Here is a 19,862-nt window from a genome sequence, read left to right as displayed (position 1 = left end):
AGCAAGATTGTTCCTCTCTTGATTGCTACCCTTTCCCTCCAGCCTCATCACAGTTCACTCAACTAATGGGAAATATCCAAGGTCTCAATACTGCTTTCCACATGGACAAAAGAATATGAAGAAAATGATGTGATGAGACTTAGTCTGATATTCCTGAATCCCCCCTTCATATACCTGTCAGTGAAAGAAGGTTGTGGGTTTTGCCTTCTTGGTTTTTTTGTGCTGGCACCAACAGATGAGCCTGTGTTGCAGATCTGGGTGACCCTTTCCCAGCGTGGGTGGGACCTGTCTCAGGAATAAACCAGAACTTGCGTCACTGTTTCCCCTCTTGGTATCTTACTAGCAAGATAAGAAAGGTGCTGTGACTCCAAGGTGCCATTTACATTCTGCAGTGTCAAAAACTCAAGATGTATCTCTAATTAGGCAGCTGTAATTATACAGAAGGGAATATAAGAAAAAGGGGCAATGAGTCAGAATGCTAAAGAGAATTTACTGACATGCTTAGCAAAGTTTTAACCAAGTTTCACTCTTTTTGAGACCTATTTTATTCCCAAAAAGCATGTTTTATTTTTATGTAAAAGTGCCTTTTTTTTTTTACATTATTGACAAAAGGGCTTACAGTGAACATCTTGGAGGCAAATTCCTCCCGCACAAAAATTTATAAGGTATGAACAGCAGGAATACAAATATTTAGACCAGTCTTCAGTAGTGGTGTTATCAACCCCAACCTTGTTGAATCTCTTCTTAATCCTAAAAGATACTGCAGACTGTAAGCTGTAACAACAGCCATGCAAAAGCCATCGACAAGAGTGGCACGGATTGGGAACTGGCTGGATGGCAGGGTTCAGAGAGTTGTGATCTGTGGCATGGAGTCCAGTTGGAGGCCTGTAGCTACTGGTGTCCTGCAGTGGTCAGAACTGGGTGTTGTCCTGTTCAACATAACCACCAATGACCTGTATGAAGAGGCAGTGTGTACCCTGAGCACATTTGCTGGTTATACCAAGCTGGGAGGAATGGCTGAAACACCAGAAGGCTGTGTGGCCATTCAGCAGGACTGGAGTGTTGGCTGGAGAGGAACCACATGAAGTTCAACATGGGAAAGTGTAGTGCTCTGCACCTAGGGAGGAATAACCCCCCCCACCAGTACAGGTTAGGGGTTGATCTGCTGGAAAACGGCTCTGCAGAGAAGGACCTGGGAGTCCTGGTGGACTCCCCCTCTACTCTGCCCCAGTGAGGCCACATCTGGAGTACTGTGTCCAGTTTTGGGCACCCCAGTGCTAGAGGACCAAGCAACACTGGAGAGAGTCCAGCAGAGGGGCTACGAGGATGATTAGGGGACCAGAGCATTTCTCTTAAGAAGAAAGGCTGAGAGACCTGGGTCTGTTTAGTCTGGAAAAGAGAAGACTAAGAGGGAATCTTAACAATGGTTATAAATATCTTCAAGGCAGGTGTCAGGAGGATGGGGCCATGCTCTTCTCAGTGGTGCCCAGTGGCAAGACAAGGGACAAGAGGCACAAGCTGGAACACAGGAGGTTCCATCTAAACATGAAGGAAAATCTTTACTTTGAGGGTGAAAGAGCACTGGCACAGGCTGCCCAGGGAGGTTGTGGAGTCTTCTTCTTTGGAGACATTCAAAACCCACCTGGATGCCATCCTGTGTCACCTGCTGTAGGTCAACCTGATTTAGCAGGAGGGTTGGACTTGATGAACTCAAGAGGCGCCTCCAACCCCCACCATTCTGTGATTCTGTGACCTTTCATGCCCACATAAGTGTACCAAAATCTCTGCAGTTGCACCGATGCAAAAGAACAGGGCATTTTTAGATGTTGCTGGTAAATAGCAAGTGAAATAGCCAGTCATTCCATAATGCAGCTCCACTTTCTTCATTGTGGAATCAAAATTTGATTCCCTATTAGAACAGAGACAACTGGCCATCCTTGTAATGGGACAGGAACCCATAGATCTTATGGCCAGCTATGGGGGATGCAGTCCTCATCCTTGCCTGGGGCAGTTTTAAAGGCAAGCCAGGCTTCAAGTCAAGTTATTGCAGCTCTAGGCCTAGTGCCAGTGTTAAGAGACTCCTTTAAGAGCCTCTACACAGGAATTGGATGCTTTTCCACCACATCTGCATAGGGATGCACAGGATGACCTGCCAGTTGGACTCGGATATAGAAGTCTCACATCTGCAGTAGATTTACTGGGGTTCAAAACCAGAGTGATTTCAAACATGGGCCTGGTCATATTAACTTTGGAAATACACGGTGACTTGAGATGTTTTGAACCATACCTACTGGTCCAGATAGGGAAAAAAACCCAAACATCAGCTTTGCTGATTAAACTAAGACAAATCCCAGGTTTTAGAGCAAAGGTGAGTGGTGCATTAATGACTCAGTGCCCCTGAGACCTGGGAGGAAAAGCTGCCACCAATTCAGCAAAGAGGCTGAAGGTCTACCAAGCTCTTACATGTGCAAGCTGTGTGAAGAGGCCCTTGCTCCTTGCTCTGGAACTAACCAGGGAATGAGAATGCATCTCTCTGGCATACAATGGCGTGATTGTTTATGGGCAATAGGAAATAACGTGAATTTATCAGAGGTGTAGCCAAAGAGAAATGGTCAATTTCTCTCTGAAATCATTATAAAAACAGACAATTAAAGGAGCCTCTGTTTAATGATCCCAAGATTATTCTGAGAAGCAAGCAATTACAGCCAAGATCGTTCAGAGCCTGTGTGCAACTGAGTGGCTGTTTAGCCACCATCTGCAGTTCTTGGCCCACCTTCTCCCTTTGTTTAAGTTTCTATTCTCCACAGGCTGCTGTGAGCAGATCACAGCACTGCTGAGGTAATAATCAATACTGCTCTCATTTTAATTCACTTGCTACTGAGAAAGCCAAGTTTAATCTTGAAGTTTTTTAAAACAAACTTGGGACAACAGATTGTGTTGTTTAAGTTACAAGTTCATTACAATTATAAAGCCCTAGGAAAAAAAAAAATAATTGCTATATTAATCCACCACAGATATATAGCATCTACTTCCCGCTTCATCACTTGCACTCTGCAGAGAGCAAATGTCAAAGCAGACTGCAAAAGTATCTTTTATGGGCTGCAGTAAGGAAGCACAATTCACCTGGTACTGGACATGGTGTGCCCTCAGGGGTGGAGTCAGATGAGCCCAAGTGTGTGTGCCCATGGGTGTATGCAGGTATGATGGGGGAAGGCACAGAAGGATTTCTGTGCTTGTATCATATGACACAGACACATTGTCCATTTGAATGGTGAAGGCAACTTCTTTCATCCCAAAATCAAAATATCCCTTTCTGATATGGAGAATGACAGCATTTCTTTACCTTGAGTTTTCCCAAGGTAATAAGGAAACACACCCTGAGCCAAAGTCCTTCTGCCTCTTTCTGTCCCTACCACCATCAGTAATCTCTTAACTGTGTGCTGAACAGAAATGTAGATCTGGCTCTCAACAAACGTGCTTCAAGGGATGCTTAAAATTAAAGTAACATTAGAGAACAGAAGCAAGAAAAATCTTGATGAAACTGAAAGGAGCAAATTTTACTGCTGTATCTACCAGTTGCTGATGAGAACTTATTCTCTGGATTTCAAACTTAGGAAATTTTGAAGCTGCTGTCCAGCAAAAGGGAGGCATATTCAGTGCTAAAGCTTCCAGCGAAAAAAAAATGAAAATTAAACCAAACTGGGTTTCAGCATCACTCCTAGTCTAAAACTTGCCCCATGTGAAAGTCTGTTCAGACATTGTGAGGGGGCACAGTGGTTGGCTGAAGGTGAAATTTAGAAAGAAGATATAAAAGGAGTTTTGTTATTTAGAAGGTAGGTCTTTACTATTCTTGCCTAGATATAGCCAGATTTCAAAATTGTACCCTATTTTCTCAGAAGTGAAAATGGTAACTTGGAGTTAAGTATAATAAGGGCATCCCCAGGAGCAGAGAGTATCATGCTGTATCGTTTAAAGACCTCAGAGCTGCTGATTCTTATCTTTGGGTTTAAATCTACCACTGTGAACTGTGCCAACCAAACTGAAAGTGCCTTAAATTCAAGCAAGTTAAAGTTCAAGCTGGCTTGAAGACAGAATACAGAAACAAATTCTTACATCTACTACTACTTTGAACACTGAACTGGCTCCTGAAGTGTCCTGCAAGGCAGTGGGTTCTTGCTATTCCATCTACATCCAAGCTCATGTCTCACTAACAGGTATGCCATGTACTTCTTATTCAGAGAAAACAATCACATGCCTCTGATTAATGTCAATTAGATAACAGAAATCACCTTCCCCAGGTGTGGAGAGGCATGATTAAGGTCTAAGCAGGAACTCTGCTGTGGGTCCTTGCAAACAGGCAGCAAGCTCAGGAGCTGGGGCTCTGGTTTCACTGTGGTTGTGTGGGACAGGAATCCAAAAGTGAGTGAACTGCAAGTGAAGGCAGTGTGAAACTGAAGAGGGGTAAGGGAAGCATGGGGTGCTCAAGGACTTATTGGCAGAAGTCTTTAAAGTAGCCCAAAGAACTGAGCCAGATCTGAACACTGGTCTGATGAGAACTTCATGGAAAAATCCAGTTTATACTGCCATGGGACTGACTCCATACTGACTCTATAGTCAGCTCTAAACCACAAGCAGGAGATTTAGATCCAGCTCCAAAGCCCCTCATTTGAAGTGTCCATTTGCTTTTTAGTACACTGCTGCTATACCATGGACAAGCAGAACACAAACCTCAGAGTCTTCTTAAAGATGAGCTCTTTATGAAAAATATTAACATATTAGCCATCAAAAATACACAGCACATTTGTTCATTCCTGTATTACAGTACTTCTCGGCAGCCACACTCAGCTAGTGTAATTCCTGAGCCAGTTTCAGATAGATGAGAAAGTCTAGTTCTAGATAGCCTAGAAAGTCAGCCAGCAAAGATGCAGCAAAAGACTTTTTCACAACCTGGGGTAAAACCATGAAAAGAGATTCTGAAGTTTATTACAAGCAGTGACTAGAAACTAAGACAATGCTGTATGTTCATCTCCATAACTGTGGAATGAATAATGAATATGTTATGGCTAGTGTTTTGAAATACTGACTACAAACACCTTATGAATTGTATTTCCCCCTGTAATTGAATGAGAAGGTTTAGCTGAAACTCTACGCAGCAGCAGCATTTTTCATAAGAATTTGTAACTACACTCTATGGAACTTTTAATAAATTACCCATACTAACAGAAAATAAGCCAGAACAATTTTTAGCTGGACTGTAAGACACCAGTATTCCTAAATAGCTGTAGAGAGTTTATAGCATTTTAAAAAATATTGAAAGTATTTTTGCTTATTTCGAAGACAAGTAAGAACTTGGCAAATTATTCTGTGCAAATTGTTTTCATTAGCTATAAACAAGTCACACAGAATTTCATACTCATGCATTTAAATGTACATGAGGTTTGACTAGAGTAGGGTATAAGTGCATCTCTAAAGAAGAGTTCCTCCAGGAATTTGGTTTAAAGGATTTCTCTATTCATTATACAGAAAACCCAATAGAAGTAAAATTTTAAATTAGTAACTTTGAAGACCACATCTATGCAAACTGCCTTTATGAGCTGTAAACTATGAAGATTTTGTTCGGAATACACAAAGGCAAATTAAATTCTTTGTCAACAAATTAGTTCTCAACAAGTGGCAACAGTCAAGGGGGGGAAACTATAATGCCTACTAACAAATTAAGGCCTAACCCTCATGAGAGTTTTTTGGGAACCTCTTCGTTCACAAACAGTGGAACACCTAAAAGGATTTTTGCTTTGAAGGTAGTAAGCCTAGAATCTGTTTTGAAGTTTGTTTCCTCAATTATAAATCGAGTGTACGAGTTGTTGGATTGTTTGTTTGTTTTCTTTCGAGGACTGTCGGGCAAAGATGGAGACGTCCCAAGAAGCAGCAGCTCTCAGTTCGTGCCGCGTTTCGCTTCTTCAGGGATTTCTTCCAGCAGCTGAAGGGATGCTACTCGCAGCACGGTTCTCCGGCCCAAAGGGATGTCGGATGCTACAGGCACCACGCTGACTATGAAACCCATCTCGGCACTCGAGGCACAGGGGCTGTCGACCCAGTCACCTGTCGCGACCCGGGGCGTTTTGCAGCTTCGCGCATCCCAGAAGAGGCGAACGCGCTTCCCGCCGGTGATGGTGCCGGCTCAGCGGGAGTGCTCCAGGACGAAGGCGCATTTCTTGTAGGCGGTGTAGAGCAGCAGGATGGCCCGCAGGATCTGCCGGCACATGGTGGCCACCAAGTGGGCCTGCGCCTCCCGCAGCCCGCCGGGCGGCCGCTGCCGCCGCCCCACAACCCGGCAAAAGGCCGAGTGCTCCGACACCCGCAGCGATCCGCTCCAGCGCGGCGGCTGCGCCGTCACCATCCGCCCGAAGACGGCGTCGAGGCCCATCAGCCTGACGGCCTGCGGTCGGCTCACCGCCGTCACACGGCCGCGGAGCCCCGCCAGCGCCGCCGCCAGCTGGGGGCCGCCCCCGCGAAAAGGGTGGGCGGAGGCGGCGGGCGGAGGCGGTGCCGCCCCCCGCAGCCACCACAGCGACTCGTCGAGGGGCGAACGGGGACCCCAGAGGTGGTAACCGTCCGCCATGGCGGCGGCCGCCTCCCCGCCGGCCGCGGCACGGGACGGGGCATCTCCCCATCGCCGGGTGCCGGCAACGAGCCCGCCCTCAGGCCGCCCGCGGGGCTGCAGATGCGGACGGGGCCGTCGGGGTCTGCCCCGCCCGGCAGCGGCCGTTGGGGGTTCCGCTGAGGCGAGGGGAGGCCCCGGCGGGGAGCGGGGCGGTCAGGGGGTTCGAGGAGGCAGTGGGCAGCAAGGCCGGCAGCAGCATCCACCCTGAGACACAGCAGGGCCGGTTTGGTCAGTACGGAGGAGTTTGGGTTTCTTCATGTTTAGTCTGGAGCAGAGGAGGCTCAGGGGAGACCTCATCGCTCTACAACTCCCTGAAAGGAGGGTGCAGCCGGGGGGGTCGGTCTCTTCTCCCAAGTAGTAAGACCAGTAAGACAATCTTACGCTCTGCCAGAGAAGGTTTAGGTTAGATATTAGGAAGAAATTCTTTACAGAGAAGGTGATCAGGCATTGGAATGGGCTGCCCAGGGAGGTGGTGGATTCTCCATCCCTGGAAATTTTCAAAAAGAGACTGAATGTGGCACTCAGTGCCATGGTCTGGTAACCACAGTGGCAGTGGATCAAGGGTTGGACTTGATGAACTCAGAGGTCCTTTCCAACCTGGCTGGTTCTGTGATGTGGAACCGGTTCTTGATGTGCTGGTGCACTTCTCCCTCCCCACCGGTCCTGAGAGCTGAAATTCATCATCTCTTTTGATCATTGTCATCTGCTTTGCTGCCATCTCCCTTAGGGCCTGTGAAGTAATTACCAGGCTCATCTTCAGCTGCTGGTCTTAAAATACCAGTGGCTTCTTCCTGCTCGCTTTCAATTCCTGTGTTGTCTTGAGTTCAACTTCTATTTAGAAGCCCCAGCAAGAAATGAACAGGAGCTCCTCTACCCAGATTTTCAGCTGGAGTGAATATTTTAAGAATACTGGTTGTGCGGGAATGCTGAATAAAACCAAGTCTTCTCTCTTGATTGTTAAGATTTTATTTCCCCATGTGTTCACAGGCCTCACAGGTCTGATTTTTCCAGCTGTCTCTGCATGTCTCTGCTGCTGTTAAGCTTTGAAATTCAGAGCTTGAGCAGATGCCTCACAGGGGAGAAGACTGAGCATCATTCTAGGCAGACAAGGTACTTGCAATTCTAGTTTTGGAGTGTTTTGACCAGCAGTTGTAAATCTACCTGCTGCAGCACATGTTCATTTTCTTTCAGCTTGAGGTGACTGCAAATACATATCAAAATGCGAGCTGCTGAATGTTCTTTTTCTTAAGGGGAAAAAGAAAAGGTTGTGTTACACACATAGATGAATTTTGTGTAAGTGCTTTTGCAAAGGTGCAGGAATGCTACAGTGTTTCACTGTGACTGATTTTATTTTCGGTCAAAAGGCTCCAGCACAGAGGGCTGCTATTAAGAGAAAAATGACTGAAGTAGAAGAAAAAATGGGTTCCAGAATTAAGTACTTACCATATATACATTCATTTGGTAAATGTATGTGCATAAAGGTAGTGTCAAGGGACTTTGTTTTGATGGCTTCTTTAAACTATGTTCTGACAGCAATTTCCTACTGCTTTGTTATGGGGTTTTTACTTCAGCTGCAACCATGCTTGGGGGAAAGCCTCCTAGAAAGCTGGCTCAGGTTCTCTCTAGTAGCATGATGCCCCCCCCCCCCCCAATGTAAAAAAGGGGTATCACAGAAGCTATAGTCTTAAGTGGCAAATAAGTTTGCAATAAATAACTAAAAGACCTCAAACTTGTTGGACTTGCTGGTGCAACTTTTAAAACTAAAGCTCTAACTTTTTTTTTTTTAAACTAAAGCTTTAACTTTTAAAAGTTAAAGCTCTAGTGAGCTTAACCTTTCAAGACTTGGCTGACCTGTTTACCACTATAAACAAAGCTTTACTTATCAAATGTTCCTGTTTGATTCAAAGCTGTTGGAATATTTACACTTGGTGTGTACATAGGTAGTGTACAGGGAACATAAAAAGTGTTTTCCAGAAATACTAGACCACCTAAATATCAAAAAGCTTTTTACTGTTAAAAGGACACAAATTCACATTCTGGAATTACATTTTATTTTACTTGCTATCAGCAAGGAAGGACCCATTTTGTCCTACTTAACTTAGTGCAGAGTAAATTTCCATTTTGCATTAGTCTCTCTGGGAATAGGCTTTTTGATTCTCTCTATCATCTGTCATTTGCATTAATATATGCAAAGCACTGAAACAGCATACTCTTTCCAAGAGCAGATCTCTCCAAATTAAATGCTCCATTTTGACAAAGGGAATTACTTTTTGTTTTAAAAAAAAAACCCCAGACCCTAAGCACATTTTTTTTTAACCCACAGTACCCTAGCTTTTACAGCAAAATACACAAAGCATTTAGAAATGCCAGTTTGAAGGGCTTCTTTTTGTCTGTTAGTAAACTGGATTTAATACAGTATAGGCATTTATGCTGATTGCTCTGAAGTGTTTCCATCCAGACTTCTTTTAGTGAATCAGGTTCTCAGTCCTGAGCTTACTACTCAGCCTTTTATTTTTGACAGTTTGATAGCAGCAGATAGATTTCAGTGAGAGTTTTGCTCAGTTACAGTCTGAATAGGAAACTGATGATGTCTTCACTGCTTGGTTTAGAGTCAGTCCAAGTGACTGTTTCTTGTGGGCTTCAGAGACCTGGTTGCCTCCATGCTGTCTCACAGTTGTTGATATCTAGCAGTCTTTTTTTTAATCTTTTTTCAGTTCTTGGGAAACCCTTCCAGGTCACCTTGTTTTTTTTCAAATGGTACTATATAATTAGATTGTACATTGCTATAAATTCTTGGATCATGAAGAAGAATTAAAAATAATGCAAAGATCTGATGGGGACTGTTCCCTACTTCTGGGTTTGTTTAGGGTTTGGAGTTTTTTTTTTTTCTGTTTGATTAGGTGAGGTTTTTTCCAGTCTTGATTCTGTCTTAACAGTATAGGTGTGTTGAAAAGATCAGAAGAATGGCCATCTGGAAAGGTAAAATGCTATATATAAGGGTGTCATCATTTTCCTTTACATCTTTCTGATTGTTTAGTTTGTTTTCTGTGACTGAAGGCCTCAAATTCACCTTAGCATTTCCCACACTCAGCTCACGAAAGCCTCTTGCCTGTAATTAATGAGATATGCTAGAACTGTCACCACTTTGCTTGTGAAGCAGTTCTATTTTTACTTGATTCCTGACATTTAGACTTGTTGGCATGCTGACGTGTGTTTTACAACATTTCCTTAACTTGGCATATTGACTGTGCAGGCTAAATGGCAAATACCTTTTCATAGCTTGAACATATGCTGCTTAGAAAAGATTCCTAATGCTCTAACACATTTTCTTTGTTATTAGGCTAATGGTGCTCTCTTAATAATTTTGGAAGTTTCAATGTACCCCTGTGGTGATGTTGCTCCGGATGGAGCTCCATGACAGCCATCAGACTGATTGATTCTTCTCTCTGGTTTTGGATACGTGCACGAGTGCCTTCCTTTTGCAGGTAAGAGGTGCTCTTGGTACTGTAGCCTCTGGAGAAAGTCACTGAAATGCCAGAAGTAAAAAGATTTTTGTTGCCCAAACCTTTAAAATGTGATTTAAAGACACTATCATCATACAATTGCAGGCTTCTTCTACACATTGCTTTAGTTTTAAGTAGCTGTTTCATGATGAGATAATGCTGTGCTAGCAATGAAGTGTAAAAGAAGATTAATATGTTCTTGATACAGCTATTTTTTAAAAGTAGCTTGTAATTTTTTCCTATTCTAAAAGCATGTATTAAATCCTCTCAAACTGAGCATCTTTTTGAGATGACATTTCAAACTATTCCATCAACTGGAAAGATATTTTCAGCAGAACTTTGGTCTAAGCCACAGTGTTACAAAACATGGGAGCAAAGCAATGTATTCATAAATAACTGCAGCCATTGCTTCATCTGGTAGTGATTTACATGCAGAAGGTCTCTGTTGTTGGCATCCGTTCCTAATTTTCCCGTGGGAGGGGAAAAAGTAGATAAATTCTTAGTCAGTGTATAAAATGATCACACAAATCAATACTGTGCTCTTAATGAGATGACAAAGATTTTGGTGAGAGTTTTGTCATTTACTTTGGTCAGTTAAGCCCGTTAGAATTTCATTCATGGGCAGTAAATCAAGTCAAATAAAAGTGCCTGATACTCCTCAGGCAGATGGGAGAAGGGGAGTTTTTTCCCCTGCAATCTTGCACCTTCAGATTTTCAGCACTGAGGATCTTTTAATATTTTTAATCCTTCTTTTTGTTTGCTTTGTTATGTGAGTGAAATATAAAATAAGCCAAGAGGCAAGCTGAAGCTTGTGCTTGCTCAGGCCCAGACTTTGGTGTTCAGGAGTGATCAAGACAGGTAAAATGTGTGTGTGTGTGTGTGTGTGTGTGTACACATGAGGGAGAGGAGCACTGATGTCTGTGTAGAGCTGTGCAGGGATGCAGCATGCACATCAAAAGGAAAATGGCATCTGTGAATTCTGCTTTTTATGGAACAGTGTTTTTCTCTATTGCTCATGCTGCTTCTGGGAAAGGTCTAGCAGTGGCTGTTGCTGACTCTCTGCAATGTGCCTGCAACCTCTGCAAGGAAAGGAAAAGCCCTGAGATACTTGGAAACACCCTGTTTTGTGATAGCTTCAAATGCTTATGTGCTTAATTTCAGACTTAACTTTACTGGTAATAAAATATTTTCTTCTGAAGTCAGCGGGCAGTATTTGCTTCCTTTAGGATACCCACTAGAGGGTGTAGTAATAATGTTTTAATGTTGAAGATGCTAAAATTGCATAAGTAGCATTCATGTAAATCTGGGGCACTAAGAAAAGATTTGGTTTCCTGCCTGACAGCCTCATTATGTATTAAGTCAGGAATCTGGGTTTCTCAGCACTCTGGAAACACTCTGGATAAATAGTTTTGGAGAAAGGCTGATGTTTCTTCTCAAGCTTACACAACTGCATTGTTGAAAGACTGTAGAAGAGAATTTTCAATGATAAAAGGAGCTTCAGTTTCTCTCAGAAATGACCTAGGGATGGAATTTAAGGTTTTCTGTGTGGGGTTTTTTTTGTTTGTTTGGTTTTGTGTTTTGGGTTTTTTTTAATGGGTAAAATTGATGTTGCTGTAACTGTCCTTATTTTCAGAAGCAGTGTTCTAAAGCTGAAATTTGGATCTTAAAATTACATTGGCAGTTAGATATTTGGGGGTTTTCTCTTTAAGGCTGAAATAATTTGTTGTTGGGAGGAAGAAAATAGGTTTCAGGTGAAATATTTCTTTTATTTTGAGTTTGATATTTTAGCAGACAGCCAAATATGACTATGCTGATAATGAAAAAGCTAAGCTTCCAAAGGGTGCCTGGACTGGCAAAGGGACTTCTATGATGGTTATGTGGGTGACCAGCCCTGTGGTAGAACATACAATCCAGTGTAGGGTACCTACCCTCTACATACAATTAGGGGAAGAAATGATTCCTCCAAACACGATCTGTAAAAATCAGGGCACTGAATGCAAACTGCTTGGAGATACTCATCTGGGCACTGCTGGTGGGAAGGCAGACAAGTAGCTGTCACAGTACTTCTCCTTTCACTTGGTCAAAAACCTCCCAGTAAACATCTTTGTGAAAAGTTATTTTTACAAACATTTCTTTATTTCACTCCTTCACTTCTTTCCCTTCGCTCCATCTTTTGGTAGTTGTGTGAACTGTCGATCTTACATACCTGCAGCTACAAGGCTGATTTTAGTATTTTCTGTTCTTTCCACCACTACTCCCACCCTTTTTTTTTTATATTCCCAACCCTCTAATCATGATTTTATTAGTATAATGCTGAGCCTGAATAATAACAATACATTATTTCACAGGACAGGTTTTTATACCTTTTTGAACTGCTCTTCTAAAGCTATCAGACCAGTGAAATTGAAAGAAGTGATTCACTAATCTGGAACTATCTCTGCAACCCCCTCCCCTACCCCCAGTTTGTCTTTCTCTCTTAGGTTTTCTCTCTCTGCAGTGTGTAAGCAGTGTGAAGAGGATGTGTTGCTACTCATGGAATGCTCAGCCTGGCAGACAGGGTGGCAGTTCTGTTGCAATTGGAGATGGTGCCCCAAACACTGTGCTCCACACCGGTTTCAGAACTGTCCCAAACAAGCAGACATCACTCACAGATTTTTACAGGCAGTGGAAGGGGGAAAGAGAGAATGTGATTGTCTAAACAGTTTTTGTACCTCTATTCATAAACTGCTTTATTCTGGGATAGGAGGCAATTTCTACAGTGTTTCTAGTTTATTTTTAATCCTCTAACACAAGTTACTGAATGCTGTAGATAGCAACAGTCAGTGTTTCTTCATACCAAAGGACTTCACCTTCGTAGTTAAAGATGGAAGTAGCAGCATCTTGCTCTTGGCACTTGTTTCTTTACAGACTTTTAATCCCTCAGGCTTACTTCTGTAAGGATTGAACTTGGACCAGTCAGCAGATCAGTGCAGCATTACAGAACCATATAGAAGTCCAGATTGTCAAGGACCTCTGGAGACTGTATGATCCAACCATTTTTTGAAAGCAGGGCCTGAAACTGGATTATCCAGGTCCCTGTCAAACATAGATTGTTTCCAGCAAGGGCAATCTCACAGGGCAACCTACTCCAATTTTACTTTTTCTTATGGTGTGATTTTTTTTTTTCCTTATCTTTACTGAATTTCTTCTGCAGTTGTTTTCATCCACTGCTTCTTTTCTGTCACTGTGCACCCTTGTGAAGGGAGTTTCTGCATCTCCTCTGTAATTGTTTCAGATACTGGAAGAGTGACATAAAATTCCCCCCCACACACACACAAGCTTACCCTTCTGGAGGCTGAACAGACCCAGTTCCTTCAATCTTTCTTCATCTGTCAAGTTTTCCCACCCTCTCATCATCTTGTGGTGGCCCTTCAGTGGACCCACTCCTATTTTTTAGTGTCTCCCTTGCACTGGGGAGAGCAAACACAGACTCATTATTGGAGGCATACCTTAACATGTGCTAAGTGGACTGGCTTAATGGCAGCCCTCATTAGATGGCTGTACTCTTGTTGATGCAGCTCATGACAAGGTTTGCCTTCAACACTGGAAGGGTGCATTGCTGGCATGCATTGAGGTTGCAGTCCATTAGCCCCCCCCCCCCCCCCCCCAAGCTGTACCCTGGGCAGTCAAGACATTCCTTCTGTTGCTGCATCCCAGGTGTAGGATTTGACATTTATCTTTGTTGGACCTCATTCAGGTCTTGCTGGTGTGCTCTCTCAGGCTGCTGAGGTGTCTCTGTGAGGTGGTTTATTCCTCCAGCAGATCTGCCTCCCTTCCCAGTGTATTTTGTGTATTTTGCAACATACGAGTTGCATGTCATAATCTGATATATGAATATATACCCTGGTAGGAGGCTGTCTGGGTTGCTCACAGGTGAAGATTCAAGTTATCTGAGTGTACAGGCAATACCCAGTTGGGTCAGACAAGAGCTGTATGAGATGATATTCAAATGTGGGTTTAATGCTCAACTTCCATGAGAAATGTAAGACAGCATTGTCATGGAGATACAAGTAGAGAAATTGATATTTTCATATCTGATCTAAAATCACTCAGTTTTAGAAAGCCAAAACACTAGTTAGTAATGCTCTCTTGGAGAATAAACTATTAGTGTAGCTTTCAAAAAAAGTGTGAATGGATGCCATTTTCTAGGTGCCTTTGTAAATGTATATAACATCATTTCAATGTCAAACACTTAGAAAAGGAGAGGACATGATAGGTGAGGAAGACAGCACTTAGGCATAGTTATAACTTGAAGACATGGAAAAAAGTCACTGACATAAATTGTGTTCCCAGAACAGTCCTGATAAGTGAAAACTGAATTTAGAAAAAGGATGCCATAACTGAATATATCTTTTTGCAATTAAATCTAGACACAAAAAGTGGAGCATTCTAGGATTAAATGGTGTAATAGCATTAAAAGTGTTCTTTTTCATGCAGCTCTAACAAGAGAACAAAAGAAAATGAGCCTATATATTCAAGGCTGCTTGTGTCAGTAATTGTCCCCTGACTGTCAACCTCATCTGAGCTCAATGAACTGTAATCTGAATGTCAGCACCGTGTTTTGTCAGAATTACTGAATGTCTGTTTTCAGGAGTGGAATCCTTTTTGGAGTGTGTCTGGTGTGTCCTCATTACAGGCTGAGCATACCTTGTCAGGGTGAATGAATGGTACCTGTACCAAAAACACAGGCTGCTGTTAATGTATGGCATCTTCAAATACCTGCTATTGAAACAGCTGATAAATAGCATGGCTCTTCTCAATTTGAGGGTTTTTTTTCAGTCTGGATGATGTGTGTGGACATCAAACAGGCTGTTGTACTGCCACATGACATCCAGCTCCCTAGTTTTTTATCAGTACAAGAAGGCTATAATGTGTGGTAAAAGAAACTGGTTATAAAGAAAGAGGATGATTATGTATTTGGGGAAATAAAACAAGATTAAATACAATGCAACCATGTAATAATTATTGATGCAATAAAATCTCTCAGAGAAATCTTCGGAGTGCAAGAAGAAGGGGTTCCTAGGTCGTCTGAAGTTTAATTTGGAATAAGAACCACTAATGTGTTCTGCAGCCATCTGTGCATAAGCTGTATTTTTAAACATGGATTTCTTTTCTGTGGAGATAATCATGCATGAAAACACTGCTTCTCATCTATTTTCAGAACAAAACCATGAGACTTATCAAATGTTTAGCACTGAGGCTTTGTGCTTAAGCTAAAAATTCCTGCTGTTGTTGCTTTCTTTTTTCCCAGCAGATTTTGTTGCTGTTTTCCACTTCTTCTGGAGGAAAGTATTAAAAGGTTTTGGTTGCTTTAAGGGGCTTGCTGTTTTAACAATAGTTTGTTAGGCATGGTTTCCTTGAAGTTGTGAATGCTTTTGAATGAAAATGGATTTGAAACTGGTGTGCGATGAAGAACTCCTGCTAAATGTAATGATTTTGATTAAGAAGAAAATGCAGTCTGAATTATTTAATTTATTGGTGAATGTTCAAATAGTCCAGCAGCTTGCAAAATTTTCTTCATTCATTCTCACAGGCACACAAGTGACTGCTCTTTTTTCTTTACCCAGATTTCTCTACAGCCCTTCATGCTGCTTCTCTCCGTTGACTGGATCTTTGTAAACACTTTCCAAGCCTTCCTGCCAGAGCAGTCTCCAGCCCAGGGGAAGGATCTGTGCAGCACAGATACATTGTGGTGCCTGTGCTTGGAAACATGCGTAATATCTGTCTCTGTCACAATAATATGTCTTCTCTGAGGCTCCAGTTTCTTTGTAGCAGAACCTGAGAGGCCTGTTTCTCACCTCCTAGGAGGTAATATGTTTAAAATAAACCTTTTAGGGCCACTGATATCTGCCTGTTATGCCATAAGACTGGAGTTTTGAGTTTATGGAATACAGAAGTAAAATTTTGCCAAATGCCAGTTGACATCAGCTATCTTAATTTAAGAGTACATCATTTTTAAGGCATAGTAAAACATGCCATAGACAGGAGTGAAAGGCATAATTGGCACTTTAGATGATGGTGAGGCAGGATGGTAAATTTATCTTAGATACACATTAGACTTTTACCTCCTTTTTTCTCCAATGGTACTTTAAAGAATGGTAACAAAGTGACAAAAATGAATTTTTCCAGAGGAGTACTAGAAAAATCTTTCATACTGAAAGAAGAAATCTCAGGTTTAATACTCCCTATTTATATTGCTTCTGAATAGCACTTCTTGTCTGATTTTGGCTCTAAGGAGATAAGGCTGAAGGGTGTAAACAGGTACACTGAAGGAGCACATTTCTCAACCACCCACTGACACTGCTGTTTTCCCTTGTTTCTGGTGGAGGAAGAGGGTTACAGCAGGGTTGTCTGTGCTGGGATTGTAAGTCTTGCTCAGTACTGCAATTTTCACAGGTGACTGACATGTCCTGAGCAAGGCTGGGAAGGGTGGGTATTCTTGCACAATCAGAGAAAAAATACTGTCTAATCTGTTTGCTCTAATACAAAGAAAATATTTGTACAAAAAAATGTGGGTTTTACCAGAAAGCTTTTAATGGTCGTGCATTTATATTCTCAGATTCCTAATCTCAAAGAGGTTTTTTGTATTTGTGATTTTTTTTTCCTTTACTCATGTAGATTTAAGACCTATAAGGTGAGGGTTAGGTGTATTACAGTCTTTCTTTACTGCTTGATCCTCTTGAAATGAGTAATAATATGGAACACAGGGGTGATGTAGCTTTCCTCTGAGTTTACTGGCTGTATCTCAGTCCCTGCTGCTTTGCAGAAGGTTTACCAGAGTAAAAGAAGTGCCTTTTAAAATGTATGTATATCTGACCAGGTCTAGATGTGTGTTGTTGTGGGTTTGGGTTTGTTTTTTTGTTTTTTTTTTTACTTTTGGAGAGAGTACTAGACTGCAAAGAATCTGAAAGGCATGATAGCCATGCTGAAAGGAAAAAGGTCACTGACTTTTTTACAGCTACAAATAGGAGGCCACATGCTCCACAACTTGAGATCTCTGCACAGTTTGAAAAGCTGAACAAGAACACTTACCTTTTGCCTACCACAAAGTTTGTGTGTGCAACTTAAGTGGTTTTAACTTCTTACCTTTGACATGCAGGGGTGCTAATTAGAGGATAGCTAATGCAATAGTTTTTGCTTAAGAGTTTCTATGAGCTGGTAATATGCATGCAGATAGATGTAACTGGCAGCAAGTTGTCTATCTGCATTGCGCTTGGAAAGGGTTTTGTCTGTAACACAGCATGTCTGGCTCAAGCCAGAACTGTGCTGCATAGCACTGTCCTCAGATCACACATTTAGTTTATGATGGATAAGTTGGCTGCAAAACTAAGTTCAGTTAGGAGGAGTTTGCTGACAGTACTTGGAGCTAGATGAGCTTATGCCAGATGTGGAGGATACACAGTTTATCATTTGGTAAGGACTGCACTGACTCATCACTAGAGCAGGGGTAGGTCAAGCCTACAGGGTTATAAATGAGCTCAGACTAAGAGGGGACAGAAAATGAAGATTATTTTCATTTTGTAGTTTTCGATGTTAAATGTGGAGGAATTCTGGAGTCAGTCCAGAAGGCTAAATGGCTTACCAGGGACTTGATAAGCTACCTACAGTTAAGCTGGGATGTTGCCATGTACTGATTGGAAACATAAAAAAATCTTGTCTCTGTTCACTAAAGTAATCTGTTATTGTCATCTTCCTTTAATAGTGTCTTGAATAAAAGAAATCACTAATAAAAGAGGAAAAAATAAAAGATTGCAGTATTACATCTCCTGTTTTCTGTTGGACACATTTGAGGGGGGGAAGGTGTTAACAATTGGGTAGGTCAGAGGATGATTTATTTAAAAATGGAACTTTGGCAATTAAGGGAGTGACATACCTCTTTGCATAGAAGCTGCAGACATGCCCCAGACTTGCTCCTCTCTTCCCTGTGAGCTGAAGCTGGGGTTCCCACTACACGTCTGTTAAATGTCATGTGGAAGAGGTGCTGTGTTCTGATGTCTGGTACCTGGTACCACAGCTGTTTGTTCCCTGTGTAGAAAATTGGATGAGCATCAGAAAGCGTGAGATGTGCTGGGCATGGAAGGAGAGTTCTCAGTGTGAGAGCCATCTACTAAGGGTTTTGTAACTGCAGTCATCTGAGATGTATATTAGGATGGAGTAAATGGTATTGTGGCAGGGACCTTTAAGGGTGCTGACAGGTTGGATAGCCCCCTACACCACCTGAACAGTTGGCTCAACTTTGCTGTGGAATAACAGGAAAATCCCTCTTCAGAACAAGGTTTGAATTTCTGTCAGCTTAGCTGATTCCTTGTTAACAGAGCAGACTTGGAAAACTAGCTTTGAGGAGAGGGGCTGAAACTTTATCTGTATTATCAAAGGTTTTTTTAAAACGAGGTAAAATGTTTTTTAGGAAACCTTGATTAAATCCTCATAGAAGACTGTTTTACCCTGTATTCAAAGGCACCAACGAACATGATTTTTGTAGACTTAAAGAGACCTTTAGTGAAAGCTGTGGTAGGATCTATACTAAAACTGCAGCTCATCTCTCCTAAGATAAACACTATGTAGCCCAGAAGTTGCAGATTTATTTCATAATCAGTCACTGATCACACAGAAATGAGGATGGTTACCAGTAAATAGTGCCAGGGATTAGTTCTGGGCACTGTAGATTGTGGTATTGCTGTTATATTCTTAGGAAGGTACTTGACACCTATCAGTTCACATTTGGTCTACTAATTTTGGAAATCAGCTGACTTTCTGCCAGTTTTCCTCGTGCACAACCACAGGCTTCACTGGATTTCCAGACCTTGTGGAAAGAGACAACAGTCTCTTCTGACAAGATGTTGTTGCCAAATATATGTTCACTTTTATCTTGTGTATTATGACTTACTAATTATTAAGCATGTGAATAAACCATAATGTAAATTGACATTATAATTAATTTTTTTCTCTTACACATAAGAAATGCCTCAAGAATTGCTATTTCTAAGCATGAACCTGTCCATGTTCTTTTGCTCATTTCTTTGTTTTGGCACTACACCTGCACTGCAGTCTCCAGAGAATTGCTTCCTCCCCTCAAGCAGCTTATTGAAATGCTGTGTTGTGGCTTCCAAAACGTTGCAGTATTTGGGTAAAAAATATATCTTATCAGGAAATCGTTTTGCTACCAGTGAGTTGCAGGGGTTGGTTGTCCCATTCACACTAACAGCTGATTTCCCTGGGTTAAGCATTAACATTTCTCTGCGTGAACAGATGTTTGATTTTTTTTAGTTTTTTTTTTTTTTTAATAGAGATTCTATATATGGTTTGACACATAAAAATTCTAAAAAGAGTGAAGATTTTGGCTGCTTTTTTCCTCGACCTTTTTCATTACTCCTGTTATTAACTTTAGTGCTAAGACTTCATTTGGTGTTTCTGCAGACAAGAGGTGTAGGACAGGTGCCTTTACTGTACCCTTGTGAATCATTTTATGGCATAATTTTTTTTTCTTTAAATACAACAGCTAAAAGAGGTTCAGTGAAAGAGCAAATCTAAATGTTCTGAAATACTGACCAATTTAAGCATGTCTTGCTTCTTTAGCTGTTAAAAGGTTGTGTATGTTTTGCTAAACTTTCAGTAGCCTAATGCTCTGTAATGTCCCAGATTTTCATATTCAAAAATCT

At 41.8% G+C, this 19,862-nt stretch overlaps 1 protein-coding gene and 1 long non-coding RNA gene across 3 annotated transcripts; one reads left to right on the top strand and one right to left on the bottom strand.

The window, feature by feature from the left end:
- Positions 1-4,737: 4,737 nt before the first annotated feature.
- FANCD2OS (FANCD2 opposite strand) lies at positions 4,738-6,738 on the bottom strand. The gene has a single exon (XM_071736065.1). It carries the CDS (start codon positions 6,617-6,619, stop codon positions 6,179-6,181), a length of 441 nt encoding a protein of 146 aa, XP_071592166.1. The 5' UTR covers positions 6,620-6,738; the 3' UTR covers positions 4,738-6,178.
- Positions 6,739-6,825: 87 nt separating this feature from the next.
- On the top strand, positions 6,826-16,120 carry LOC139792553 (uncharacterized). Of its 2 annotated transcripts, XR_011724308.1 has the most exons (3): positions 6,826-6,889; positions 9,603-10,146; positions 15,771-16,120. It is a non-coding gene; the product is annotated as an uncharacterized lncRNA (long non-coding RNA). The 2 variants fall into 2 exon arrangements; XR_011724307.1 differs by lacking the exon at positions 6,826-6,889 and having other exon boundaries at positions 8,484-10,146.
- The last annotated feature ends 3,742 nt before the right edge of the window (positions 16,121-19,862 follow it).

This window comes from Heliangelus exortis, chromosome 2 (genome assembly GCF_036169615.1).
Source record: "Heliangelus exortis chromosome 2, bHelExo1.hap1, whole genome shotgun sequence".
NCBI classification, from domain to species: Eukaryota; Metazoa; Chordata; class Aves; order Apodiformes; family Trochilidae; genus Heliangelus; species Heliangelus exortis.
The sequence above is the reverse complement of the archived record's forward strand: the minus strand, read 5'-3'. Positions and strand labels throughout refer to the sequence as shown.

Bases quoted from the DNA above. Each gene is read 5' to 3' on its own strand.
- FANCD2OS (XM_071736065.1), bottom strand. From the start codon at position 6,619: ATGGCGGACGGTTACCACCTCTGGGGTCCCCGTTCGCCCCTCGACGAG.